The 23,019-nt window shown below is 37.7% G+C and overlaps 2 protein-coding genes across 2 annotated transcripts; one reads left to right on the top strand and one right to left on the bottom strand.

The window, feature by feature from the left end:
• Positions 1-1,660: 1,660 nt before the first annotated feature.
• LOC126790845 (acyl-CoA-binding domain-containing protein 6) lies at positions 1,661-6,951 on the top strand. Its single transcript, XM_050517197.1, has 17 exons — positions 1,661-1,783; positions 1,954-2,038; positions 2,286-2,364; positions 2,456-2,608; positions 2,708-2,785; positions 2,900-3,004; positions 3,417-3,483; positions 3,571-3,632; positions 3,893-4,032; positions 4,217-4,343; positions 4,448-4,562; positions 4,779-4,867; positions 4,993-5,076; positions 5,175-5,525; positions 5,738-6,247; positions 6,366-6,425; positions 6,565-6,951. The coding sequence occupies exons 2-17, from the start codon at positions 2,001-2,003 to the stop codon at positions 6,637-6,639; spliced, it is 2,133 nt and encodes a 710-aa protein (XP_050373154.1). The 5' UTR covers positions 1,661-1,783; positions 1,954-2,000; the 3' UTR covers positions 6,640-6,951.
• Positions 6,952-9,452: 2,501 nt separating this feature from the next.
• Positions 9,453-15,491, bottom strand: LOC126789814 (anaphase-promoting complex subunit 7). Its single transcript, XM_050515871.1, has 17 exons — positions 15,307-15,491; positions 15,103-15,222; positions 14,882-15,016; positions 14,719-14,781; positions 14,504-14,619; positions 14,318-14,402; positions 13,750-13,809; positions 13,212-13,257; positions 12,679-12,752; positions 11,995-12,045; positions 11,687-11,887; positions 11,556-11,600; positions 11,360-11,453; positions 11,080-11,225; positions 10,765-10,994; positions 10,150-10,210; positions 9,453-9,932 (listed from the first exon to the last, which is right to left on the bottom strand). Exons 1-17 carry the CDS (start codon positions 15,373-15,375, stop codon positions 9,846-9,848), a joined length of 1,683 nt encoding a protein of 560 aa, XP_050371828.1. The 5' UTR covers positions 15,376-15,491; the 3' UTR covers positions 9,453-9,845.
• Between the last annotated feature and the right edge of the window lie 7,528 nt (positions 15,492-23,019).

A 23,019-nucleotide genomic window follows, 5' to 3' on the forward strand; every position in this document is an offset into this window, starting at 1 on the left:
ACACATTCATTATAGAATAAGCAGAAAGAAACAAAAAACTACTAATTACAAATCGAGCATTCCATGAAACCCATATAAAAGATATGACCTCACCTAAGGATCTCAATTGGTATGCAACAAATAATATCCAGAGCTAAATAGAAGAATTTGTACACAGTAGAATTAGGTAAGAGCTAAAAAGATTTAAGCAATCTATTTGCCCTTATCAATAGGGCTAACCTTTGCTTCACCAGCAAACCCTCAGAGGCAATGAACCAAGTTTCGTAATCATCATAAACTTCTTAATCTGGGCATATACATGATCAAGGTAGAAGACCACCCCTACCCCTGGGCCTTGAAGAGAAAACGCATAAGCCCTTCTAAGGCCAAGCCCCAACCCGGGCAAGCAGAGCCCAAATCCAAACTGAACCAACCAGAGTTTGGGCCTAGACCTAAGTCCAAAAACCCAACCCCACACACCCAAACACTAGCAGATCCATACCTCATCCTCACAGTCGTTTGCCGGAGAAAAGCTGCAGATTCTTTGACGCCGCCACCAGCGCCACCGCATCCTCCATCATCACGAATTAGACAAGGGTATGATGATTAGTCCCTAGGCGGGTGGAGACAAGGGCATCGCAGTCTTCATGTAGACGGCTCCTTAGTCCCTAAGCTTAGGCACGTCGGGGCGTTTTGGGTAACTAGATCAATGTTATGACCAAACTCATCAACTTCGTTTCGACCTTCCATGAGATGCAAAGACTTAATTAAGTCATAGTCATACATGCATGCATAAGAGGCAGACATTAGGTGATTTAATTCTAATTAAGAGTTCTATAGTAACTGTGTACATCTACACAGCTTTTTGTAATGATATCTTCGGGTAATAAATCTTGCTCCGATTGTAATGCTAGCCTTTTGTAATATTATCTTCGATTAATTGAACCAAATCGGTTATGTTACTAGTAAGTTTCAGTAAAGTGACCTCGATTCTTATTAGTAAAGGGGCTACTGAATATGATCTCATGATATTTTCATGCCTTGGTGTAAGTGTGCAACCATTGATGTTGTCCAGTTCCACTCTCAAAATCTTTGCCACTTTCAACATCATTTTCATTCCAAGATAGGATTCAAAGTTTGAAAGTTGAAACCCTTGAACCTGAGTTGTGGTTATATTGATCCTAGCTTAGTTAATCATCAAAATCATATATGGTTATACCCCTAGCTCCTATCTCTACTTCTCTTCAGGCCAGTTCTTGTTGAAGTTGTGACAAATGAAACTAGATTAGAGTGAAAGAGGAAGAGTAGCAAACTAGCGCGCAAAGCTATGCACAGACTAATCAAGTTTGGCCCCCTGCATGACTATGGTTTATACTTCATAGCCAACAAGTGATGTGATCTTTCCACTGAGAAGGTTCCAACTTCCAACACTTGTTAAACATATAAAACAAATCCCACCAGAGGCCCTACTGCCGCACGCAATAAATGTATAAACCTCGAATGTTTAGACCCAGCTCTCTTCTAAGTTCTAACCCAACGGTCATTCATAAATCATAACTCCCATCTATTATTTTTCTTACAGTCTCAGTAGTTTTTCGCGTTATGGTTTCAGTGAAACAAGTACAGAAAATTTCTAAACATAAAAAGTGATAAAATTTCCTACAATGCAGAACAAGACAACCTCGGCTTCAACTTGCACCAGTTTTGGGCTTCCAGCTCACTCTTGCTAACTGGGTCGCTCGTGATTCTCTCTTTCAGTCACTCTTCACAGTTTCCTTGGTTTTCTCGGCCACCTGAGTTTAAGGTAAGGAAAATTGCTCCTACCCACTAACATTTTAGCTGTTCTGACTTTAGTGCTTCAATTGATTCATGGGTCTGTGGTTCTAATGTTAAAGAATGTACCTTTGTGTCTGATATTTATGGACTTTGGGTTTGAGGTTTAGGCTTAGGAAGTTAACGTTTGTGGTTGTTTAGGGTAGCAGAGAGTTCACTGGTGCAGTTGAAGTTGTTGGTTGACCAAAATGTTCGGATTTTCTCGCAAACGGATGAAGATTGGACGGTGAGTTTGTCTTGTTTGAGCTGTAAAGTTTTCAGCTTCATCTATTTAGATATTTATAATTCGAATTAGAAAATGTGGTCTGTCCTTCATTGATTTTGTGAGTCCAATCTTCTGTATCAGTAAATTTCAGTAATTTATACAATATCAGTTAATCAGTGTATAGGAGAAGCTGAAATTTTTGGTTGAATCATGATGAGGAATCATAGAATGAGATTGTGATAAGAGTTGTAATGATTGTGCTGTTTAGATTGAAAGTCCAGCTCTCAGATTCTACACAGGGAACTAGAAGCCCCATAAGACAGCCCAAACGAAATAACAGCTCCAATGTAAGGCTCTTTTAGCTTGTTCTGCATATGGGTCTAATTTCAACCTTCCATGAGTCCCTGCTCTGAGCTGAGCTCATTTTGATTTTTCCAGAATGACTCTGATGCGCCAGCAAGTAGTCCTTCTGATGAGCTTGATTGCCAGTGTCCGTTTTCTGCTCCTGAGATTAGTAATTCAACAATGGGGAGCTCTGAAAATTGGATGGTGTTATCAATTTCTGGGGACAAGCCTACGCCCCGCTTCAATGTAAAGTTTTATTGATGTTTACTTGTTAATTTACTTCATATGGTAAATGGACTCGGTTTGCTGATAATTAAACCCTTGTCTTTTATTTTCCAAAAACAGCATGCGACTGCTGTAATTGGGAATAAGATGATAGTTGTTGGTGGTGAATCTGGGAGTGAACTGCTAGATGATGTACAGGTAGGATAATGATTCTTTGTCTTTTTTTTTTATGATTATGCAGATCTTGGCATTTATAAGATAATCAATGCAAATTCATGTTGCAAATCACTACGATGCTATTTCGATTTTCAGGTGCTCAATTTTGACAGTTTTACGTGGACCACAGCTTCGTCAAAGCTTTACTTGTCACCAAGCAGTCTGCCCTTAAAGATCCCTGCATGCAAGGGCCATAGACTGGTACAATCTTAGTTATCTCATGTTTGGTTTTCATTTTTTTCTAGAGTAGATACTCTTAGTCTGAGTAACATGAATATCAAGATGCATATAGATATTGGAACTATAGCTAGTTTTGCTTTGAATAAATACTATGAATAGGTTGTTATTTTATTATATTACCTCCTAGACTTGGACTAAAAGGGTTTCCATATCATAACTTAGGTTAAATCAGGTTGGTTTACCATTTGACAGTTCTAATATTTCTCCAGAAAGCTATGAACTTAGGTCTTAAACTTTGAGAAAGTACCATAAATAGGATGTTTCTTTTCCCTTTCTCTCTGTAAACTTGGACTAAAGTGTTTCCATATCTTAACTTAGGTCTAAGAGAATAAGGTTGGTTTACGATTTAAAAGTTCTACTCTTTCTTATCTAGGTCTCCTGGGGGAAAAAGGCACTCATGGTTGGAGGAAAGACTGAACCTGGGAGTGACAAAATTTCAGGTAAACATTCTCTTCTTTAGAGATTATGTAGTAATTACTTCTGGCTTGTGAATTTATGAGATTATTCTAACTCTTTCATCTATGTAGTTTGGGCATTTGACACCGAGACTGAATGCTGGTCTCATATGGAAGCAAAGGGTGATATACCGGTACTTTTTCTTCCTCTTGTTTTCTCCAATATTGTTGTTTTGACTGAGACGTACAGTTGCAGAAATTATAACTTGACTGATCAAATTTTGATTCTGGTACCAATTGGTAAAGAAAACATTATCACCCAAACTATACACCCCTTAATAAATGCTTGACTAACTGTTTTGCCTGGAATTGACAATCAGTCACCTAATGAACATTTACTAGACTATCAAAGTATAATGATACAGAGTCTTTTCCAATATTTTATACATGGCAGATTGCTCGTACTGGTCACACTGTAGTCAGGGCGAGTTCTGTATTAATCCTTTTTGGTGGTGAAGATGCTAAAAGAAGGAAACTGCATGATCTACATATGTTTGATCTAAAAACATTGACATGGCTTCCTCTTCATTGCACGTGAGTGATTTTGCTATGCCATATTTAATTTGTTGACATTGTTGGAACCCAAGTATAACAATCTCACCTTTTTCTATAGTTGCTTCTTATTTGATTGAGACCTTTCTTCTTCGCATGACCATAAAAATGTGAGCCTTCCTTATAATGCCATTCTATATGTCTTTATATGTTGATATATGTGCAGAGGAACGGGACCATCTCCAAGGTCCAACCATGTTGCAGCTCTTTATAATGACAAGACTCTTTTTATCTTTGGAGGCTCGTCAAAATCCAAGACTTTGAATGATTTGTATTCACTCGACTTTGAAACGGTGAGCTGAATGTTCTGTCATCCTTACACTTTCCAAGCATGTCAACTTATTATAGATGAGCATTGAACTCTTATTTGTGATATAACAAAGCACTTTTTCCTCAGATGGTATGGTCAAGAATAAAGAAGCGAGGTTTCCATCCATCACCTAGAGCTGGTTGCTGTGGAGTCCTATGTGGAACCAAATGGTATATTGTCGGTGGTGGAAGCAGAAAAAAACGTAAGCCTCTTGACTAAGACCTGGTTGAACTTTTCAGGGTGTTTCTATAATGCATGACACTTTCGTGTCATCTCTAAACAGTGAATTTTACTAGAGAAAAAATGAAAGGAAATATTTGTACAAGATTTTAACAAAAGAAGAAATAAACTTTTCAAGTAAAGTGCTTAATATTGATGTAGAAGGCCTTATGCCTTTTGGTTTTTCTAATTTTTCCAGGACATGCGGAGACTCTGATATTTGATGTATTAAAACTTGAGTGGTCCTTGGCCATTGCATCGCCTCCATCTACAATCACCACCAATAAGGTGTGCTACATTCACTTTAACAAATATATTTGGGAGCATATGTGGTTGGTTGCAGTTTCCCTGTAATGGCATGAACTCAAGCTTTTGAGCTTACTCTCAGCAATTTCCTTCTGTTGTATCATCAGGGTTTCAGCCTAGAGCATGTGCCGCACAAAGAAAAGGACTTTCTTGTTGCTTTTGGGGGATCCAGAAAGGAGCCATCAAATCAGGTTTTCAAGAGATCTTTTTTTTCTTCTATTAATGTTGATTTGTTTCTCTCGTTAGCCTCGTCCCTTACCCTTATGACACTAAAAATGTTTTCTCACAGGTTGAGGTACTAACCATGGAAAAGAATGAACTATCTACGAGTCGTCGATCTTTTCCCAGCAAAGGACCTGAAACTTTGCTGCCTGGAAAACGCCCATCAACCAATGGCTTGGCTAGTCAACTAACTAATGGTTCTTCTCAGTGCTCAGTCAATTCAGTAACTAGACAAAATCTGGCATCTGCAATTGAACAACATGGCTCTGGAAGAAAATCCCTGTCAGAGTCCTTGCTCATGGATGCAAATTCTGTATCTGGTAACGTATCACTTCGGAAACAATTTCACAATGACGAAGAATACAACACTGCTATCAAGGTGACAAAGGGTTCAGAAGATGAAAGTTCTCTCTTGCAGGTAAACTGCAGAAGTTTTTTTATTGACTATCTTGACTTTTACTGTCCTCATGATCCAATATTCAGGCAAAAAATTTCAATGTTTGAGTATTGAGATGAAACATATATGATTGGGAATTGAGAAAAGGAAAGGAGTAATGGGACTTCACAGTTTTGATATCATTCTGTTCCTTGGTGTTTTAGTTGACATATTTGATATTGTGTTGATTTCAGCCTTCAGAAAAGAAAAAAAGTCAATCTGATTCTGCGGCACAAACTAAGATGCATGGAGGTAGACTTTACTCAGAGGATATGTCTGCATTTGAGTCCAAAAACTCAAATCCCCATAACGAGGGACTTGGGAACTTTCCAGTTGAAAACAACGATGCAATATATCCAGAAAGTGATGGTAAACCAGGATCACTATCAGCACCTTCAAGTATGTACCAATATTATGAGAAGCTAATAAGAAAGAACGGGGTTTTAGAAGGGCAGTTGGCTGCTGCACTGGCTGGTCGAGAAGCTGCAGAGAAAAATTTATCGTCTGCTCTTAAGAGCCGACAGGAGATTGAGAAAAAGTTAGCAGACTCTGGGAAGGAGATAGAGTTACTGAAGGACAAGCTAGCTGGTGTAGAACTCGCTCAAGAAGAGGCAAACAACCTATCAAGTATTGTTCATTCTGACAATGTGAGGCTTGAGCATGATGTGGCTTTCCTCAAGGCTGTTTTAGATGATACCCAGAAGGTATTCTCATTTCTAAATACTGTATTTTGGTCTAGTCATCTTTGAGCCAAAGTTATTACTCTATTACATGAAATATCTATTTTGACCAACCAATTTGGTCATTGAATTTTGACAATAGGAGCTGCATTCAACTAGAGGTGTCCTCACAGGAGAACGAGCAAGGGCATTCCAGCTCCAGGTATGGCTCTGAAAAAAGATGAAATTGGCTGGCTGTTTACATTAGATGCTTGCATCTGTCTCGGAAGCTCTCCTTAATGTGACTGTTATGAAACTCATCCTTAATGTAACTGCTCCATACCTATATTTCATGTATGCAGGTTGAAGTTTTTCATCTTAAACAAAGACTACAATCTATGGAGAATCGAGCACCTACACCAAGGAAACCATTCTAGGACAAAAAAAAGCTAGTGAGCATGGAGCAAGGAGCTGTTGAACAACTCCCATTGTGCTTCCATGGCCCAACACCCTCCTCAAACTTGCAGCCACCTTGAAGCGCTTCTAGGGTGCAAGCTGAATTGCCCATGCACACCTGAGATATTGGTATGCAGATCCTATTGTTCTGTACCACTACCATGTATATAAGTGACATCATTGTACTTAAACATGTTAGTTGATATGCTAGGCTAATTTCCACATTTACATGAAAACACGTTCATTCTCATTTGCAACGATACACTATCTATAGGTCATTAATTATTCCTTTCATAGTCCCCACTTATAGTGATTTTCCATAAATGGCGTCAAATTTCTCTTTAGTTTCACTTACCATCAGGCCGTAGACCTCAGCCTCAAGCACTTGCCCTACGCTCAACCTGGTCTTCTATAAATCGACGCTCAACAAACTGCCATCCCCAACAAGAGGAGCAGACCTGGAACCATCAGCGCAGGTGTTCCTCAAGCTATGTAAACAAGACCAATAACACTACCAGAGTGACTGAGTGTCTGCTTCACTTTATCAATAACAGCATTGATAATTGAGGTAGGATTCTAGGGGTAGCTGAATGAGGGGTCAACAGTTGTTTGTTCGTCCATTCCCACACATACCAGCAGTTACAGACAAGCATCTTACACCATTGAACACCATGGAGACACTTAGTGCAATGAAGGTTATTAGAAGCCAGCCTTGCCATTCCAAGTTGAAAGCAATTCTATTTCGACAAGACAACACCTTATAGCCCTGATAACCCCAGGTTTGGTATTAAGTTCTATGATGTAAAATCGATGGCTTGTTTACCAGAGAAATTAGAGCACGACTGGATCAGAATTCCAACTTCCCTTATAACTTTTTGAGGTTAGTGAGTAAATTTCTTGCTTAAGAAGCCATTCAAAATGACTTTAGCTTGGGGAGGACAGCAAACGCCCAAATAGTGACGTGATCTTAGACATCTATGCCACAAGCTTGAAACCAAAGTGGAATATAGAACTCGATTCACAATTTTAGTAGGAGTCGACAGTTCAACTTGGTCATTCTACAAGTCACAAACCTCAAACTCCAGGCTAACAGTGTCTTGATCAGCGGCCTCTGTACTTTTTGATCCATTTATGTTGGCATAATCTTAATATTCCGACTCCTAACGAAGTACCATTCGGAGTTATATTACTCTCCAGGTCAATTTTCTCAAGTACTTGAGCAAACAGTAGCACCTAAGATTCTCGAATAGACTGGACCTTATGGATAACAGCGGCACAAGTTTAACAACTAGAACACTAGCCCTCAGGAAGCATTATGGAGAGGAAGGGACTTGTCTAAGTTTTGAGGGCTCTTTCTAGGTCTTTTTTGGGTGCAATGATTTCTAGATTTTGTAATTGTAAGTTCGCTTTCTAAGAACATAAATGGACGTCCTTTGTAATTTACATATCTAGTAGACCAATTCATCCAGAATCATGGACACTTGTTGTCTCAAGTAATACTGTAACACCTAAAATTACTTGTGAAGGTGATTGTAACTTGCAAGCTATGATGCATGGAATCGGGTGCGGGTACGTGAAAGTGAAACGTTTGGAAACGCGGAAGCGATTTTTTTTTCAAAAATTAAGAAAGCGGGTGCGTTTTGGAAGCGTTAGAATAATAAATATATATTATATACTATTTTTATCTTTTATTTTTTAATTATTTTATCCAGTTTTAAACTAACTTGATAATTATTAATAACTTGTTTTCTAAACCATGATTATCCTTGGTTATAGCAATATTAAAGCTTCATTTTAAAATTCAAACAAAAGAATGTCCAGTATAGTGTGAAAGTATTGGGCACGTGCAAGTCAAATAGACATCACTAGATGAAATTGAATATAAAAAATGTTCGTCTTCTCTCTGTCTCGTCTAGATTTTCTTCATATCTCTCCCCAGCTCTTTCTCTTTTCTCTGACACATTAGATCAATTTATGCTATTCATCTTTAACCGCTTGAAGAAATTGAAAGAAGATGAGACGACAAGAAGAGACTCAAGACATTAATTGATGAAATAGAGGAAGGGAAGGAATCGCGCTTCCAATTTGGAAGTTAACGCTTCCGCCGCGCTTCCAATTACGAAACCAACGCTTCCACCGCGCTTCCAGTTTGGAAACCAACGCTTGCGCCACGTTCCCAAACCCTCCTTTTCTGGAATCGCGCTTCCCCGCGCTTCCGCTTCCGAAGTGGGAATCGGTCATCAAGGCAAGCTTCCGTGCTATGTAGCTTGCAAGGACTTGGAGATTGTTAATCACCAAAATGATGGTGGGAATTGGAGACTACACCCGTTCATGGAAGACATCCTCAGGTTTAAATCTCAGTTCAGTAATCATTTCGAGTTTTAGACTCCCCATCAAGCTAACAGTTCAGTGGATATTCTTCTAAAAATAAAAATAAACAGTTCGGTGGATGCCGCTGCCAAAGCAAGTCGTTTATACCAAGAAAGCAAGAGTAGATAAACAAACCCCTAGCCTCTTTGTGTTGTCAACTCTTCAACGTGACAATCAACCGCTCCCACCCCTTCTCCAGAACACCCCAACGCTAAGAAGCTTTGTTTTGCAGCTGTTGCTGCTGCTTTTATTCGTAGTTCTGTTATTTCCTTTGCTTTCTCGATTTTTTCTGCTTGTACTTCGGCCCTGGTGCTTTAGTGAAATGTCTTATTGACTCCAAAAACTAAAAACACATGAAGAAGAAGGTTGAACTCAATCTACCCATTTAGCACAGGAGTAAATTCCAACAACAGCAATCCAGAGATGTAACAGCCTGTATGGGAACAGCTGACGATAATGCAAACACAAGTAGCTAAGCTTGTTAAAGTTGAGATCACAAAGATAATACAACATGATAACCATAAATAATGTTCTTAAGAATCAACAGAGAAATGGAATATAGGGAGGATGCATGACGAATTTTCTGGGCCATGAAGATTTGGCACTTTGCAGCCAGACTCCTGCTCCATCTCTATTTGAATGCTATCTTCTCGTGGCTTCATTTCACATTTATACACATAATTTTGGATACTCGTCTGAACACAGCCAAAAGCTGGAACAGACTTCCTTTCTTGGGATCTCAATTTCGTTGCAGCATGGCAGCCCCCTGTGATCATGGCATTCTTTGAAACCAGTGTCTTCAGATACTTGTTAAAAGCTATAAAAGTTCAGTCTCATCTTGGTCTCCATCAGCATCATCAACCTCGTTATCTTCATCTTCTTCAGTTGCATCAGGATCGACCCCCTTGACAAAGAACGATATAATGAAACAGATCTTGCTGAATTGCCTTGTTTTAGTAATTAAGTCCATAGCCATTATCACTAGTTTTAGGTGTGGAATTTACTTGATGAAAAAGATATTACTGAATTTAAATATACTATTGGATCAATGTATTTTTAACAACATTAAACAGAAAGCATTATCAAATATCAAGTAGAAAAGTATAAAAAAAAAGACATACCTTCATTTGTTTCTCTAACCGCTCTAAACCTTTCTTTGCAGCTTCATTCTGTGCATTTATCCTGCAGTCATCAATTTTATGAGCATCTTTCAGTCATTTATGAATTATGATTAAGCCACGACATTATATTTACCAAAACATTCATGGTGATCAGAACCTCCTAAAGATATTCAATGACCTTGCTTTTATTATGTAACAGTGGACTACAGGTGAGCCTTAGCCTGTTGATTAGCTAGCCTAACTAACACCATGGGCATCTGGGATTGGGTGGAGTGGGTATAAAACAATAATAATAATATTAATAAAAAATCTGTGTCAATGTCATGGTTTGTATCACCACCTTGAAATACAGCAGCAATATTAAGACATGTCGAAGAGTGTTATATCTCAGGAAAATCTCTTATGATTACATATTTCAATAGTCGGCTTTAAACTATTTCGATTACTTCAGTTATTCTTCAGAACATTTAACCCTAAAATGAAATTTTTGGGGGGCACTAAATTTCCATGGCAGATACAACACACTGTAGCACATATCCAGACTTGAGTGAAAAATGCAGATATTAAGTCTTAGCAGAAAGAAGGTGAATCCAGATAATTGATATATCTTTTTACCTCAATGCAGCTTGAAAATGTGATAGTGCATCTTGCAGCATATTTGTTGCAGCAAATACTTGAGCAAGCTTGACATGTAGAGAGTCATCGGCCCAATCCTTCAGATATCGCTCTAGCAGAGACACAGCATCACCGTTACGGCCTTCAGTAACATGAAGCTCAGCCAGAGCTAATGCAGCTCCAAGATAACCAGGTTCCAGCCTAAGGGCAGACTCATAGAACTTTTTTGCCTGTTTCAAAGTTATTAGGTTGAATTTAATAGACAAACTCAAAAACAAATTTCGCTCATGCTGAAATGATATACATAAGGTTTACCTTCTCCCTGCCCCCAGAGTTACTCGCATGTACATCCCCTACTAATTTTAGAGCCTTTGCGGATTGAGGCATGGCCTTCATAGCCTCCCTTGAAGCATATAAAGCCTCCTTAATTTTAGAGAGAGCTAGATAAGATTGAACCAAACCTGAAATCATAATTGAATTCTAGAAAATTATCCTCCACAGTTACATACTTTGTTCTTCGGAAACAAGATTGCATCAAATGTGTACAAGGGAATGGTTTCTAAGATGAATGTCATGAGAGTGTTACAAATCCTACCTTGATATGAACGAATATCAGGTCTCAACTCTTGAGCTGCCCTGAAGGCAATTACAGCTGCTTCTGCTCGCTTCATTGATAACAGCAGGTTACCCTGATATTTATGAATGAACATTTATTTGAGAAGAGGCAAGAAGAAAGAAATTAGGTACTAATTTGCATACTTTATAAATATCAGCCTATCAAATATCAATACCTTCATTATATAACCTGGTATATGCCTCTCATCAATTCGTATGCTCTGATAATAATTAAAATGGGAGCTTATGAGATATATTAGAAAAAGAAACAATTCAGAGAAAGCTTACTCAATTTTGACAAACTGACCTTCTCAGCATACGATAAAGCTCCTCTCTCGTCTTTTCGTTCCCAAAGCACAGATAAGGCCACAAAAACTTCTGGACTTGTAGAATCAGTGATCAATAAATCATGCACTAATTTGTTTAACTTTGAGAAGTCAGACTTTATCTTTAGAAGCATTGCATACTCATCCATGTATGTCACAACATATGGATCAATTGATCGAGCCTGTAAATAATATAAGCCAGAGAGAATGTGAGTTAGTGTGGGGATGAGTGCACATCTCTGCACTTTAAGTCTTTAACAATAGCATTACCATAATATTGTTTAATTACCTTTTCAAAGTTCATTAATGCCTCATCATTTTTCCCAACAATAGCTTCAACCTTCACATTCACATGTAGAAAGAGTATCAGTATTTATTTTACTTGCTTGCAAGTACATAATAACAACTAAGACAATAAGATAAAAGAATTTTAGCCCAAGTGGTCAAAATAGAAACCTACATACACAGTCATGCCAAGTAAATGGTAGTGTCTTTACTATACCGTCAAGTGAGAGTATCAATCTTTCATATCAAATAAATATAGGTATATATTACGTAGTTAACTACATATCTCTCGTAACTTGTGCTCATAGAATGTGCCAAAAACTTGCCGTATATTTCCTTTCTTTCCAAAGTCTCTCAAGGCATAAAAGATTTATTAGTAGGACTGTAGGAGCACAGATATGAGTGCTACTCAAGTTTGTTTCAGTTTATACTCAATAGAGAGCAACTACAAGATTTATATAAGAATCAAAACTTAATAGATGCAAAGAGTTGTATGATCAAGGAACTCATTACAACACAAATTAAAGACTAATATGAAAAGCCTGCTCACACCATCATAAAAAAAGGATCAAGATAAACATAATTGATCAATCGGTACATCATAAGTATCATATAATTTTCACTTATGAAGCAAAACATGTAGACACCTCAATACCTCTTAGCATAGCAAAAACCCCAAACAGCTAACCTTTGCAATTTCAAGTAACAAGTGTAAGTTATTAGGGAAACGTTGCAAAAGATCTGTAAAGTGTTCCAGACCACCTGCAACCAGAATGAGGATATAGATCTTTAATAGATTGTACGGATCAAATCTTGAAATATTACTCACCAACTTACTGTGCAGAACAACAGAACAGTACATATATTATTCAGAGATTATGAAAGGCAACTGCAAATTGGTATAAAGGGCTTCTTGCTTATTCTAGCACACCATACAACATGTAATTAAAACTAATGTGAACAAAGTATAGACCATGCAATCAACAATAATAATCTCAGTCTTATTTTTGAAAAATCCACTTAATTTTTACCTGAGGAAATTAGGAGTAAACAAATAAAAAGCACACTAACAAGATGGTTGATGGATAATATGCGAATTGTGAAAGAAGAGATGTGACTCCATATGGCTCACGAATTTCTTTATCATGAGAATGCATTTGTTCTCATATTTCCACAAACATGTACACAACTATAGCTAAAGTAGATAATGTGCTGCTTTACCTTTGTAATCATTACAAGCGATGGAACACTGAGCCTCAACATAGCGCTGCAATGGGAAAAAAAAGAAAAAGAAAAAAAAGCATAACCATATGTAGGAGCAACAAGGGTTCCCCCTTCTTTCCATTGTTTACAAAATATATATAGCTGGTCGGTTCTGAGATATAAAGTGAGGGCAAGCCAAGTTGCAGAATGCACATGTATATATCATCATGCATGAAAGACCATTGGCATAGGCCAGCAGACAATGAAGAAACCATGATGACCAAGATACCATGACTATATTGTTTTTCTTTAAATTTGTTGTTTATAAAAACTAAATAAATCATTATGTTTTCCGTATCTTTTTATCCAAACAAACCTAGTAGTTATTTGTAGAAATAGGGACTATTCATATGCTTATGAAGCCATGAAAAAATGCTGGAAAATAAAGAGGACGATAAAGAGATTCATTTTGCAACTTCGTCATTACGGGTAGTTCCTACAAGGGATCCAACGTGATAACTTAGACTTGATGTCTGCTTCCTGAACTGGTACTTACTTGCAGCCAACGACTCGAGTCCAATTGCTCAAATGAAGACCTTCCACTTCTATTAGGAGTCTGAAATTAACATTCAACAAACATAATTGAAGTATGTCAGAGAAGGACACCAATAATTTTGGTTTTATTGGAGCACAGACTAATAGCCCAGGGAACTATAACTATAACTAACCAGCATCTGATGCCAGATAATTAAGCCCTAAACCATTCAAATTCATAGAGATCAGTCATTATTCAATGTAGAGTATATTTTATTCAACATCTTTATCTTGTAATAAACTTCAGTCATATATTGAAATAAACTGTGGTGACAAGTATCATAATTAATTTTTATCCAAGTAACAATAAAAAAGATCTATACGAGTAAGTGGAGGCATCATGGCCCAATATGTTTTATGTCACAAATAGAGCCTGCAACTCTTCACTACTACGGCAGGAGGCAATGCAGTTTCTTTATGAATTGTTTTTTTTCCTAGATACCCAGTAACGAAAATGTAAGAAGACTCTAGACATGCTAAATGTATTTGATCAGTAAAATGTAACTACCATCATGTATTAACAAACAAACCTGCGGAATCAAGGAAGTAATGTCCTTAGCAGAAACTCCTAATTCTGCTAAAGCTATGATAGCATCAAAGACATAAGGGCAAGACCTGTCAAAAGACACCAATTTACGGTTCACACCAACGACAGAAAAACCAACTACGTAAATAGAGAACAACAAGTGATGACATGAACAATGTGATTGGCAAACCTTAGACATTCTTTGAAACAAGAAACAGCAGAACGATTCTGTCTAGAATACCGAAAGAGTTTCCCCATCAACAAATTCATTTGCAAGCTCCTCATTTTGCCTGGAATATTATCTATCTGCAAATTCACCAAGTGTATTAATCCCACCGCGACGAAAGTCCATAAAATCCCATCCCAATACAAAAAGAAACAATGTATGTCTGAGTCAGTAATTACCTCAGCAAGGGCTGCTCCGTACTCACTAAGCGCAGAATGACAAGATGCAATCTTGAACTTCACCTGTCATATAATAGCAACACAAACTTTCGAAATAAGTAGCTAATGTCAAAAAGGAAACACTACATTGATCAAATTACTATTAGGACGAAAACCGGGCCACCTCATCCTCATTAATTCCTGAAAGGTTAAAAACACTCGGAGAAGAAGACCGATTCGAAGTCAACGAACTCCGGGTTGATGTTGGATTTGTCTTGGAAATAGTCTTGCAAAACTGCAATGCTTGCTTGTATGTATGCTGTCACCAACACAACACAAAGACAAAGACAAATGAGTACATGAAACATATGATCCTCAGTTAAAGTTTGGAAATGGATTACTTACAATAGCTCTACGAAACTCTCTATCCCGAAACAAAGAGTCTGCAAGAAGCACCAAGCTCTCAGCTTTGAGTTGGGGAGTGACGTCGGCATTGGCAGCTGGGGAGGAAACCAGAAAGCAACCCTATTGAGACAAAACCCAGAACTTGTTTGATTAGGAATGAAGATTGAGGAAGTTGAAGTTGGGAGTTGGAAGAGTGGGAGTTACGAGGATTTGGGCCGAGGTGTGGAGGCCGTGTTCCATGAGAGTTGCGATTTGGTCTTTGGGGACTTCCATGTTGGAGAGCTCTGTGAGTTTGGGAGAGTCGAAACTCGAAAGCTTTGGTCTTTTTTGAGTGTGGTGTGGGAGTGAAACCCAGAACCTGCTCTCTGTTTGGATTTGTTTGAAATGAGATTTGTGACTTGTGTGCAAAATGCTAAAACCCCAAAAGTTGATAAAAAACCATACCAAATGATGGGATCCATATGAAAGGTAGTGTGAAATAACATAAATAGTCTTTAATTATTAGTTAAATTTAAACAGATTTTAATATATACAGAGGATATTATGGTAAATTGAAAAATGATAACTAATAACTAAAACTTAGAAAATGAAGATAATTGTTGAATAACTCTCATCCCACTCACCACTATAGGATACGGTAATTTTTCACTTTTTATACACTTTTTATTTTTTTCCTTATAAAAAATAAATAGAAATTGCATCCAATGTGTAATAACTAATGAGACTAGTAATTCTAATTACATCCAATGTGTCTTCATGTTAGATTTTTTCTAAGCACACAAATCATAAGTCAACAACTAAAATATAAAAAAAACTATTTATTGTGTGATCTCCCAATATGAAGATGATAAGATCTCTGTTGAACTGAAGCTCTTGCAAACCCACGTATCATTAATTTTTAACAATTTGCAACAAAGTAGTAGAGGTAAGAGTTTTACTAAGGATAACTTTGAATTCAGACATGTCATGATAAGACATCTAATCTAATTTTTGATTAGTTCAACTCTTGAACCCTAAACTACAAGATAACAAGCAAAAAACAAACCAACAATCAAAGCGCAATTCAAATATCTCAAAATAGGGTTTAACCAAGAGACTAAGATTGGACAAAGTATTACTTTCCGTTACAAATGAGGACAGAGAATTAGCCGGTTTAGGGTATAGGGGTGCGCTATCAATCTGCGGTGACGCGTCCAAAGACTAATGGGTTCTACAAGATGAAGAGGTAGTAAGAGTCAATCGGGGTAAAAATGTAGCGGTGATATTAAGGTGGTAAAAAATTACTATTTTATTTTAATGACGTTTCACATTGCTATAAGCTCTTATTGACATATAATGCACCTGCACATACGTGATCATTTGCCTCCCACCACTCTAGTCGAACTTGCGCGCTTTCAAAACCTAGAAAATAACATAGCTGATTTCACAGAGCTCCAAATTAGGGTTTTTCTAGCCATGGAGAAATTGCCTCCTCAGGTAACGAATTGTTAATACTCCTTAAATCTTGTTTTGCTCAGCAATTTGGTTTGTATTATATGATTTGCTTGTGGTGAAATTGAAATGCAACTTGATTTTGATGGTGCGGTTGACACCTAGGTTGCACGGAATCCGGTACGGGTACGTGGAAGCGAAACGTTTGGAAACCCGGAAGTGTGTTTTTCAAAAATTTTAGGAAGCGGGTACGTTTTAGAAACGTTGAAATAATAAAAAAATATATATATATATATATATTATATAAAAAATAAATATAATAACAAATTTTTAGTTTAATTAACTCAAAATCTCAAATAACTTGGTATTCAACATTCGAAATAATACAAATATAATGAGAGATCTAGGTATCAACAAAAGAGAAGGAGGGTCGGCGACTCGGCGGGAGGTCAAAAATATGTCGAAATAAGTCATTTGACTCGACGAAAGTAGGTCTAGCCCTTCATTTAAAAAATAAAACATAAAAAACTTTTATTTTTTTGGAAAATCGCGTTTCCAATTCGGAAACTCGTGTTTCCACCGCGTTTCCACGCGTTTCCAAAACACATTTTCTGGAAACACGTTTCCGTGCGTTTCCGGACATTCCCGTCGCGTTTCCGGAGTGGTTCCGCTTCGGAAGCGGGAAACATGAGTGAAGGCACGTTTCCGTGCTTCCTATGTTGACACATTGGATTCGCTTCCCGTTGTCCGAGCTCGTGAAATTCTAGTGGCAAGTATCCATTAGTTTTTTTTCTAGATAGGCTAAGGCATTGGCATTCTATTGCTGCAATTGTACACGGAATCGGCGGCACCGGGAAGAGCTGTTGCATTGATCAGTAGTTAGTTGGCTCACTACGATGTCGGGGGAGGTATCTCAGCATTGTGTTTTGGAATTTCATAGAGCTTGACCTTTTGTATATGAAAGGTCCAGGTGATTTATTCACTAGTATAATCTGACAGAAGAAGATTGACATTGGACACGGTTCAGCTTTTAATTTTTTGTAAAATATATTGGTGTATATAGCAGCACTCTTCTCACTATGTTTCAAAATTAACATCGAGTCGAACGACATCTGAGGATGTCATTATAGCGGTTTTTTTTCTTTTTTGCAAGAGAACATCATTTGGGACAATGTCATCCATTTCAAGCTCAATATTTTCATCTATGATCAAAATATACACTTCCATGCATCTCCATGAAATGGTTGAAGTCATCTGGGTAGGAGTTTTCTAGAGGGTGCATACTCTGAGCAAACCGATAGAACGCCTATGTGTACTCCATAAGTTGGCCTGAGCATTAACGATGTCTGGCACCTTGTCCACATCATAGCTGCCGTCTAGACGGACTATGATGGTGCCAAGATCCAACACGCTGTGCCGATTGCCTGCGCGTATCATGCTTACTAATGTGTGTGTCAAACCTCTATAATATCATAAACTATAATATCATAATAGTATTGAACTAATATGCAAACTGATTATTCAAAAAAAAAATGTGTGTACATATCTCCACTTATTTTGATTAAGTGGAAGTGACTTGATAATCAATTTATTTTTTAGTTCTAGGCATAGATTAAAGTCAAAATTATCTAGTCACAAATGTCCTTTTTTTTTAGGAGACCAACATTAAAGAAATGAACTAAGAAATGAAAATGAAAAAAAACATGTTGTTAGTCCTCGAAGAGAGGATTTATTTTTATGAAATGTTTTATGCTTTTAGAGTTACATTTTTATAGCGAAAGATGGTTAAAGCGCCCAACTCAAATTGGTCAATTCGTGGGATTGTGAACTTACCCATTCAGTGACTTTGACACTGAACTTGAAATTGATATCTCACTCAAAGAAAAAGATATCAGATATCTAGAGTTTCTTTCTGTATATTATATGGATGATCTGATTTGCAGTGACCGTGATTGGGGATTGTTTGATCGTCTTTTCTCCGAGAAAGAGGTGAAACATACTCAACTTGAATTCTAGACAGCTAGTCAAAATCTTAGTGAAAGATTGGATTTGTCATCTCATGTTTGTTTTTCCTCCCATTTATGGCCACTTCTCTAAGATACCCATTATTGCTTCATTGAAATTTGTTTCATTGGTGGGGAATGAAAATTAGGGCTGGGTAAAGTTGGTTCCGGTCAGTTTTTGGCCCAAACCATTTTCGAAACCGACCCAATCGGTTGGGTTAAAACAAAAACCGAAACCGTATTTGAATGAATTGGGCCGAAAATTTCGGTTTGACTGATTTTTGAATTGGGTTGGGTTCGGTTATGATTCTAACCAAATTCATTGTAAATGGGCTGATAATTCGACCAAATTGCAAAAAAAATAAAACTTGCATAAGGTGGGAGTCGAAACCCCTACCTCTTAGGTGTAGAGAATGGCAAGAAACCACTGCACCAAACTTAATTTTTGTTATTTTATGTGCAAACAATATATTTATTAACTTATAATGAATTTGTTTTAATACATAAAAATTAATTCGGTCGGTTCGGTTTATAAACGGTCGGTTCAACCTATGAAACCATTTTCGAACTATTTCATTTCGGTTTTGGACTTCTTGAATCCATTTTCCAATCCATTTGAAATCGACTCAGTCGCCAAACCATATATTCTGTTCGGTTCGGTCGTTTTATCAATTTACTATCGGTTTATACCCGGCCCTAACGAAAATCATTTATTTTGAAAGCCCACTATTTTTTTTAAGAAATAGAAAAAAGAAAAAGCTTCTTATAAAAAAGTCAAGTATCAAACAAAGTTTGCAGACTTCATTACGCCTTAAAGGTGCGGGTTATCGCCCTTATTGTGCGTGACTTTTTTGGGCTCCTCGTGGAAAGCTTTGAGGTTAGAAGTCTCATTCCCGCCCAAGTCTCTATGTGCCCAACAACCAAAAAGGTAGATGAACCAGGAAGTAACTTATGGCCGTCGTCCGGCTCGGACACCAGACCGCTCGTGCCTGCCCATTCTGTCTCGCCCTAATTGGAATGGGTCTCTTAGTTACGCTGCACCCCGACCCGAGTCTGGAAAAAAGTCACGTAAGAATTTAAATTTAGAAAAAAGCCAAGCAATCAAATTTCTTAAAAGCGTGGCCCCTATTTTTCATAAAAATTACAAAAGCTGCCATTGTCTCACCTTCTTCTCCGATCACACATATGGGTTTTGAAAAAGAGAGGTGTGGAACTGCTGACACGACCTGCCCCATATATTAACCTAATATCTGGAGTAAGTCGTGCGGGGACCACTATTCAAGGAAGTATACCAAAATTGCAGCATAGTCTCCATTGAAAGTAGTCAACCCTACTTGCACAAAACGACACTCCCAATATCTCAAATCCAACCTCAACACCTAGAGCCTCCGTGCTCCCCATAATTTCACAACCTCCACAAACACAAATCATAAATATAATTCAAAATGCATGACGGAGTATGCAATGTTCGTTACTTAATCTCATTGGACTCCTGGAGCTCGTAGCTCGTCTTATACCACAACCGCCTAACCCACTAAGACGACGGGCTCAATAACAATCATACCACATTTTATAAACACCGAACCATGTCAATTTATAATTAAAATAACGTCCACTTAGGAAGCAAATACAAGACTACATGACACTCGGCTAGTAATCAGTCCTTTCATTTCTAAATCTCTATCGGGTGTTTACTAACCCACTAAAACGATGGGGTCAATAACAATCATACCACATTCTATATACACCAAACAATGTAAATTTATAATTAAAATAACGTCCACTCAGGAAGCAAATACGAGACTACACGACACTCGGCTAGTCATCAGTCCTCTCATTTTTAAATCTCTATCGGGAGTCTACTAATACATCCCTTCTCTTCTAGCGACTCTGTAGCATCAACACCGCTTCCGGTTCATCCCCACTCTTTCGGGTCAGCCGGTTCATCCTCTATCTTTTCAGGTTTGCCGTCTGCAGAGACCACTTGTTCATCCTCTCTCTCCTAGTGTCTCAACATCCTACCGATTCATCCCCTCTCTTCTGGTTCCATACACTCACCTCAAAGTATCTGACACAAGCCCCATAACATAACCTCGAGTCTCACTCGTAAACCGATATACAGTCACTATCCCAGACATAACATCAACCCATCACAAAAGCATGAACACGTTCATAAACAACTAACTAAATTGTAATACCCTGAAATTTACTATTTACTATTTAATACTCTAAAGTTACATTAACTTAGAGTTAATTCAATTTTTTCTTCTAATATTTCTCTTTAAAAATCAATGATGCTAAGGTTATACTTTCAAAGATAAAAAAATTCTTTTTATAAATATTAGACCACCAAAATGATGCTCAAAATGAAAAGTTGCGTGGACAGCTTGTTTTGGAAGTGCTCTATAAACCCTTCAAGGAGGATGAGATGCCTGATGATAAGGAAGATTCGAATGAGGTACAAAAGGCTCCTAAGGGAACACCTGCTGGTGGTGGTATGCTTGTAGTTATTGTCCATGAAGCTGAAGATGTGGAAGGAAAGCACCACACAAATCCACATGTTCGATTACTATTCAAAGGGGAGGAAAGAAGAACCAAGGTATATTAATATATGATTTTTGTTAATGCTTCTCTGCTAGGCTGCATGGAATCGGAAGCGGGGACGTGGAAGCGAAGCGTTTGGAAGCGCGGAAGCGTTTTTTTTTTCAAAATTTCTTAAAAGCGGGGACGTTTCGGAAGCGCGGAATAAAATAGTATATAATTAAAGATATCAACCTATATATATAATATTACAAAAATACAAAAAGCAATGAGGTCAGTCATCTGGTCGTTTTAATATTGACTCATCGCCGTTTGCTTTAGTTAAATGCTCTAATGAATTTCTATGGTTCTCTTAATTACGGCATGGATTAGAGGAAGAATGTTTTTTTTATCATAATTAGCTTCATGCATGCTTCGATTCATCTAAAGAAAGTTTATTACAACGTGCGTAGTTGCTTTTCCATAGTGGTCCACTATCAGCCAATGATTTGGGAGAAGACACATGGGAAATGTCCCACACTTCCCACCTTCTACAAATAAGATTCAAAATCAGTGTTCAAGTTATTGAATATAAGTGACCCGGAATTCTGGTATACTAGCTAGGTGGTGACTGGTGACTGTGACTGGACTACTTGTAAGCATGGCAATAACCTTATATCAAATTAACAAATTGTTTCATGACTTCAATCAACATAATTGGGAATGGGAGGCTGGTGTTCATAGTTAGCACTCATCAGAATCTGGTATTGCTTTGGGTTTTAAATTTGCAGAGATCAAGTACTAGATGGTGAATTAAACTATGAAAGTAATGGTTCTTTAGCTATATGGTCAAAAGCAATTGATCTCTTTCTCCAAGTGGTGAATTAAACTATGAAAGTAATGGTTCTAAAGCATTTGCAGAGATTTCCAATTCTTTTTGAAATAACTAGCTAGCTAGCGCAATGCGGTGGGATCTTCTTTTGATGAGAGACTTCCCAGCTTTGATATTATCCATAGGTATATGATGGGGGGTTCTATGACATTGGTGTATGGGGGTTTATAACTTAATAGCTAGAAAGGAAATAAAAAGAGGTGGAATTTTGGCAGGGTTTGAATGAGAGGCTTAGGAGGCAAGAAATGGTGAGTGGGTTTTAACTTTTAAGCAAGTATACTAATATTTTCGATCACATATGATCGATGGTGGTGGCTTTGATAATGATGATATGAGGCACGCCGGTAGCAGCTTTACTTGTGTCTCGATCTCTCCTCTCATCTTCTCCAAACCCAATTGGCACGCCTGCTCCCACTCATCAACGTGCATGAGGGAGACATTGCCTAGATGTTAATGTCAGAAGCATGCTTTGTAAATTAAAAATGAAGGGCAAGATTAGTACATGGATTATTATTTATGAGGGGAAGTGTGTTGCCGACTAAACAATTGGGAGGAGAATCATGGGTACGTGAGAACATCATATTCTTAGTATTATGTTGGAGTATCGTAAAGGCAATTCTGGCTCTTCCTCATGCTCTATCGGCCTAAACAATTGGAAATGGTTATATCTTGCAGTCAAATGCATTTGCTAGATCACTTGCATAACATGACATTACATGAAGATCAGAACAATGATTGAGTCAACTGATGAGTCTCAAGTTTCCAGAGAGCTCCTAGATTACCATGTTCTTGGTGAGTCTCAAGTTCTTATCTTTTATGCTATTCTGCCTGATATAGTTTCTGCAAACCCCAGTCTATAGCATGTTCATGCATTCAACATTAAAGTTAACTAAGCAAGCAATAGAAACTCTCATACTCAATTTAATCAAGCACACAAAGTTGATCATCATACTAAAAAGAAAAATTTGAGATCGGATTATGGGCAAAGGCACGTACCTTCACTTTGCCTTTTTCTTAGCTTTCAGGTATGCAACTGCGAATCTAGTTGAGGAGCCTTTGCCCTTTGGTGAC

This window comes from Argentina anserina, chromosome 4, assembly GCF_933775445.1.
Source record: "Argentina anserina chromosome 4, drPotAnse1.1, whole genome shotgun sequence".
Lineage (NCBI taxonomy): Eukaryota > Viridiplantae > Streptophyta > Magnoliopsida > Rosales > Rosaceae > Argentina > Argentina anserina.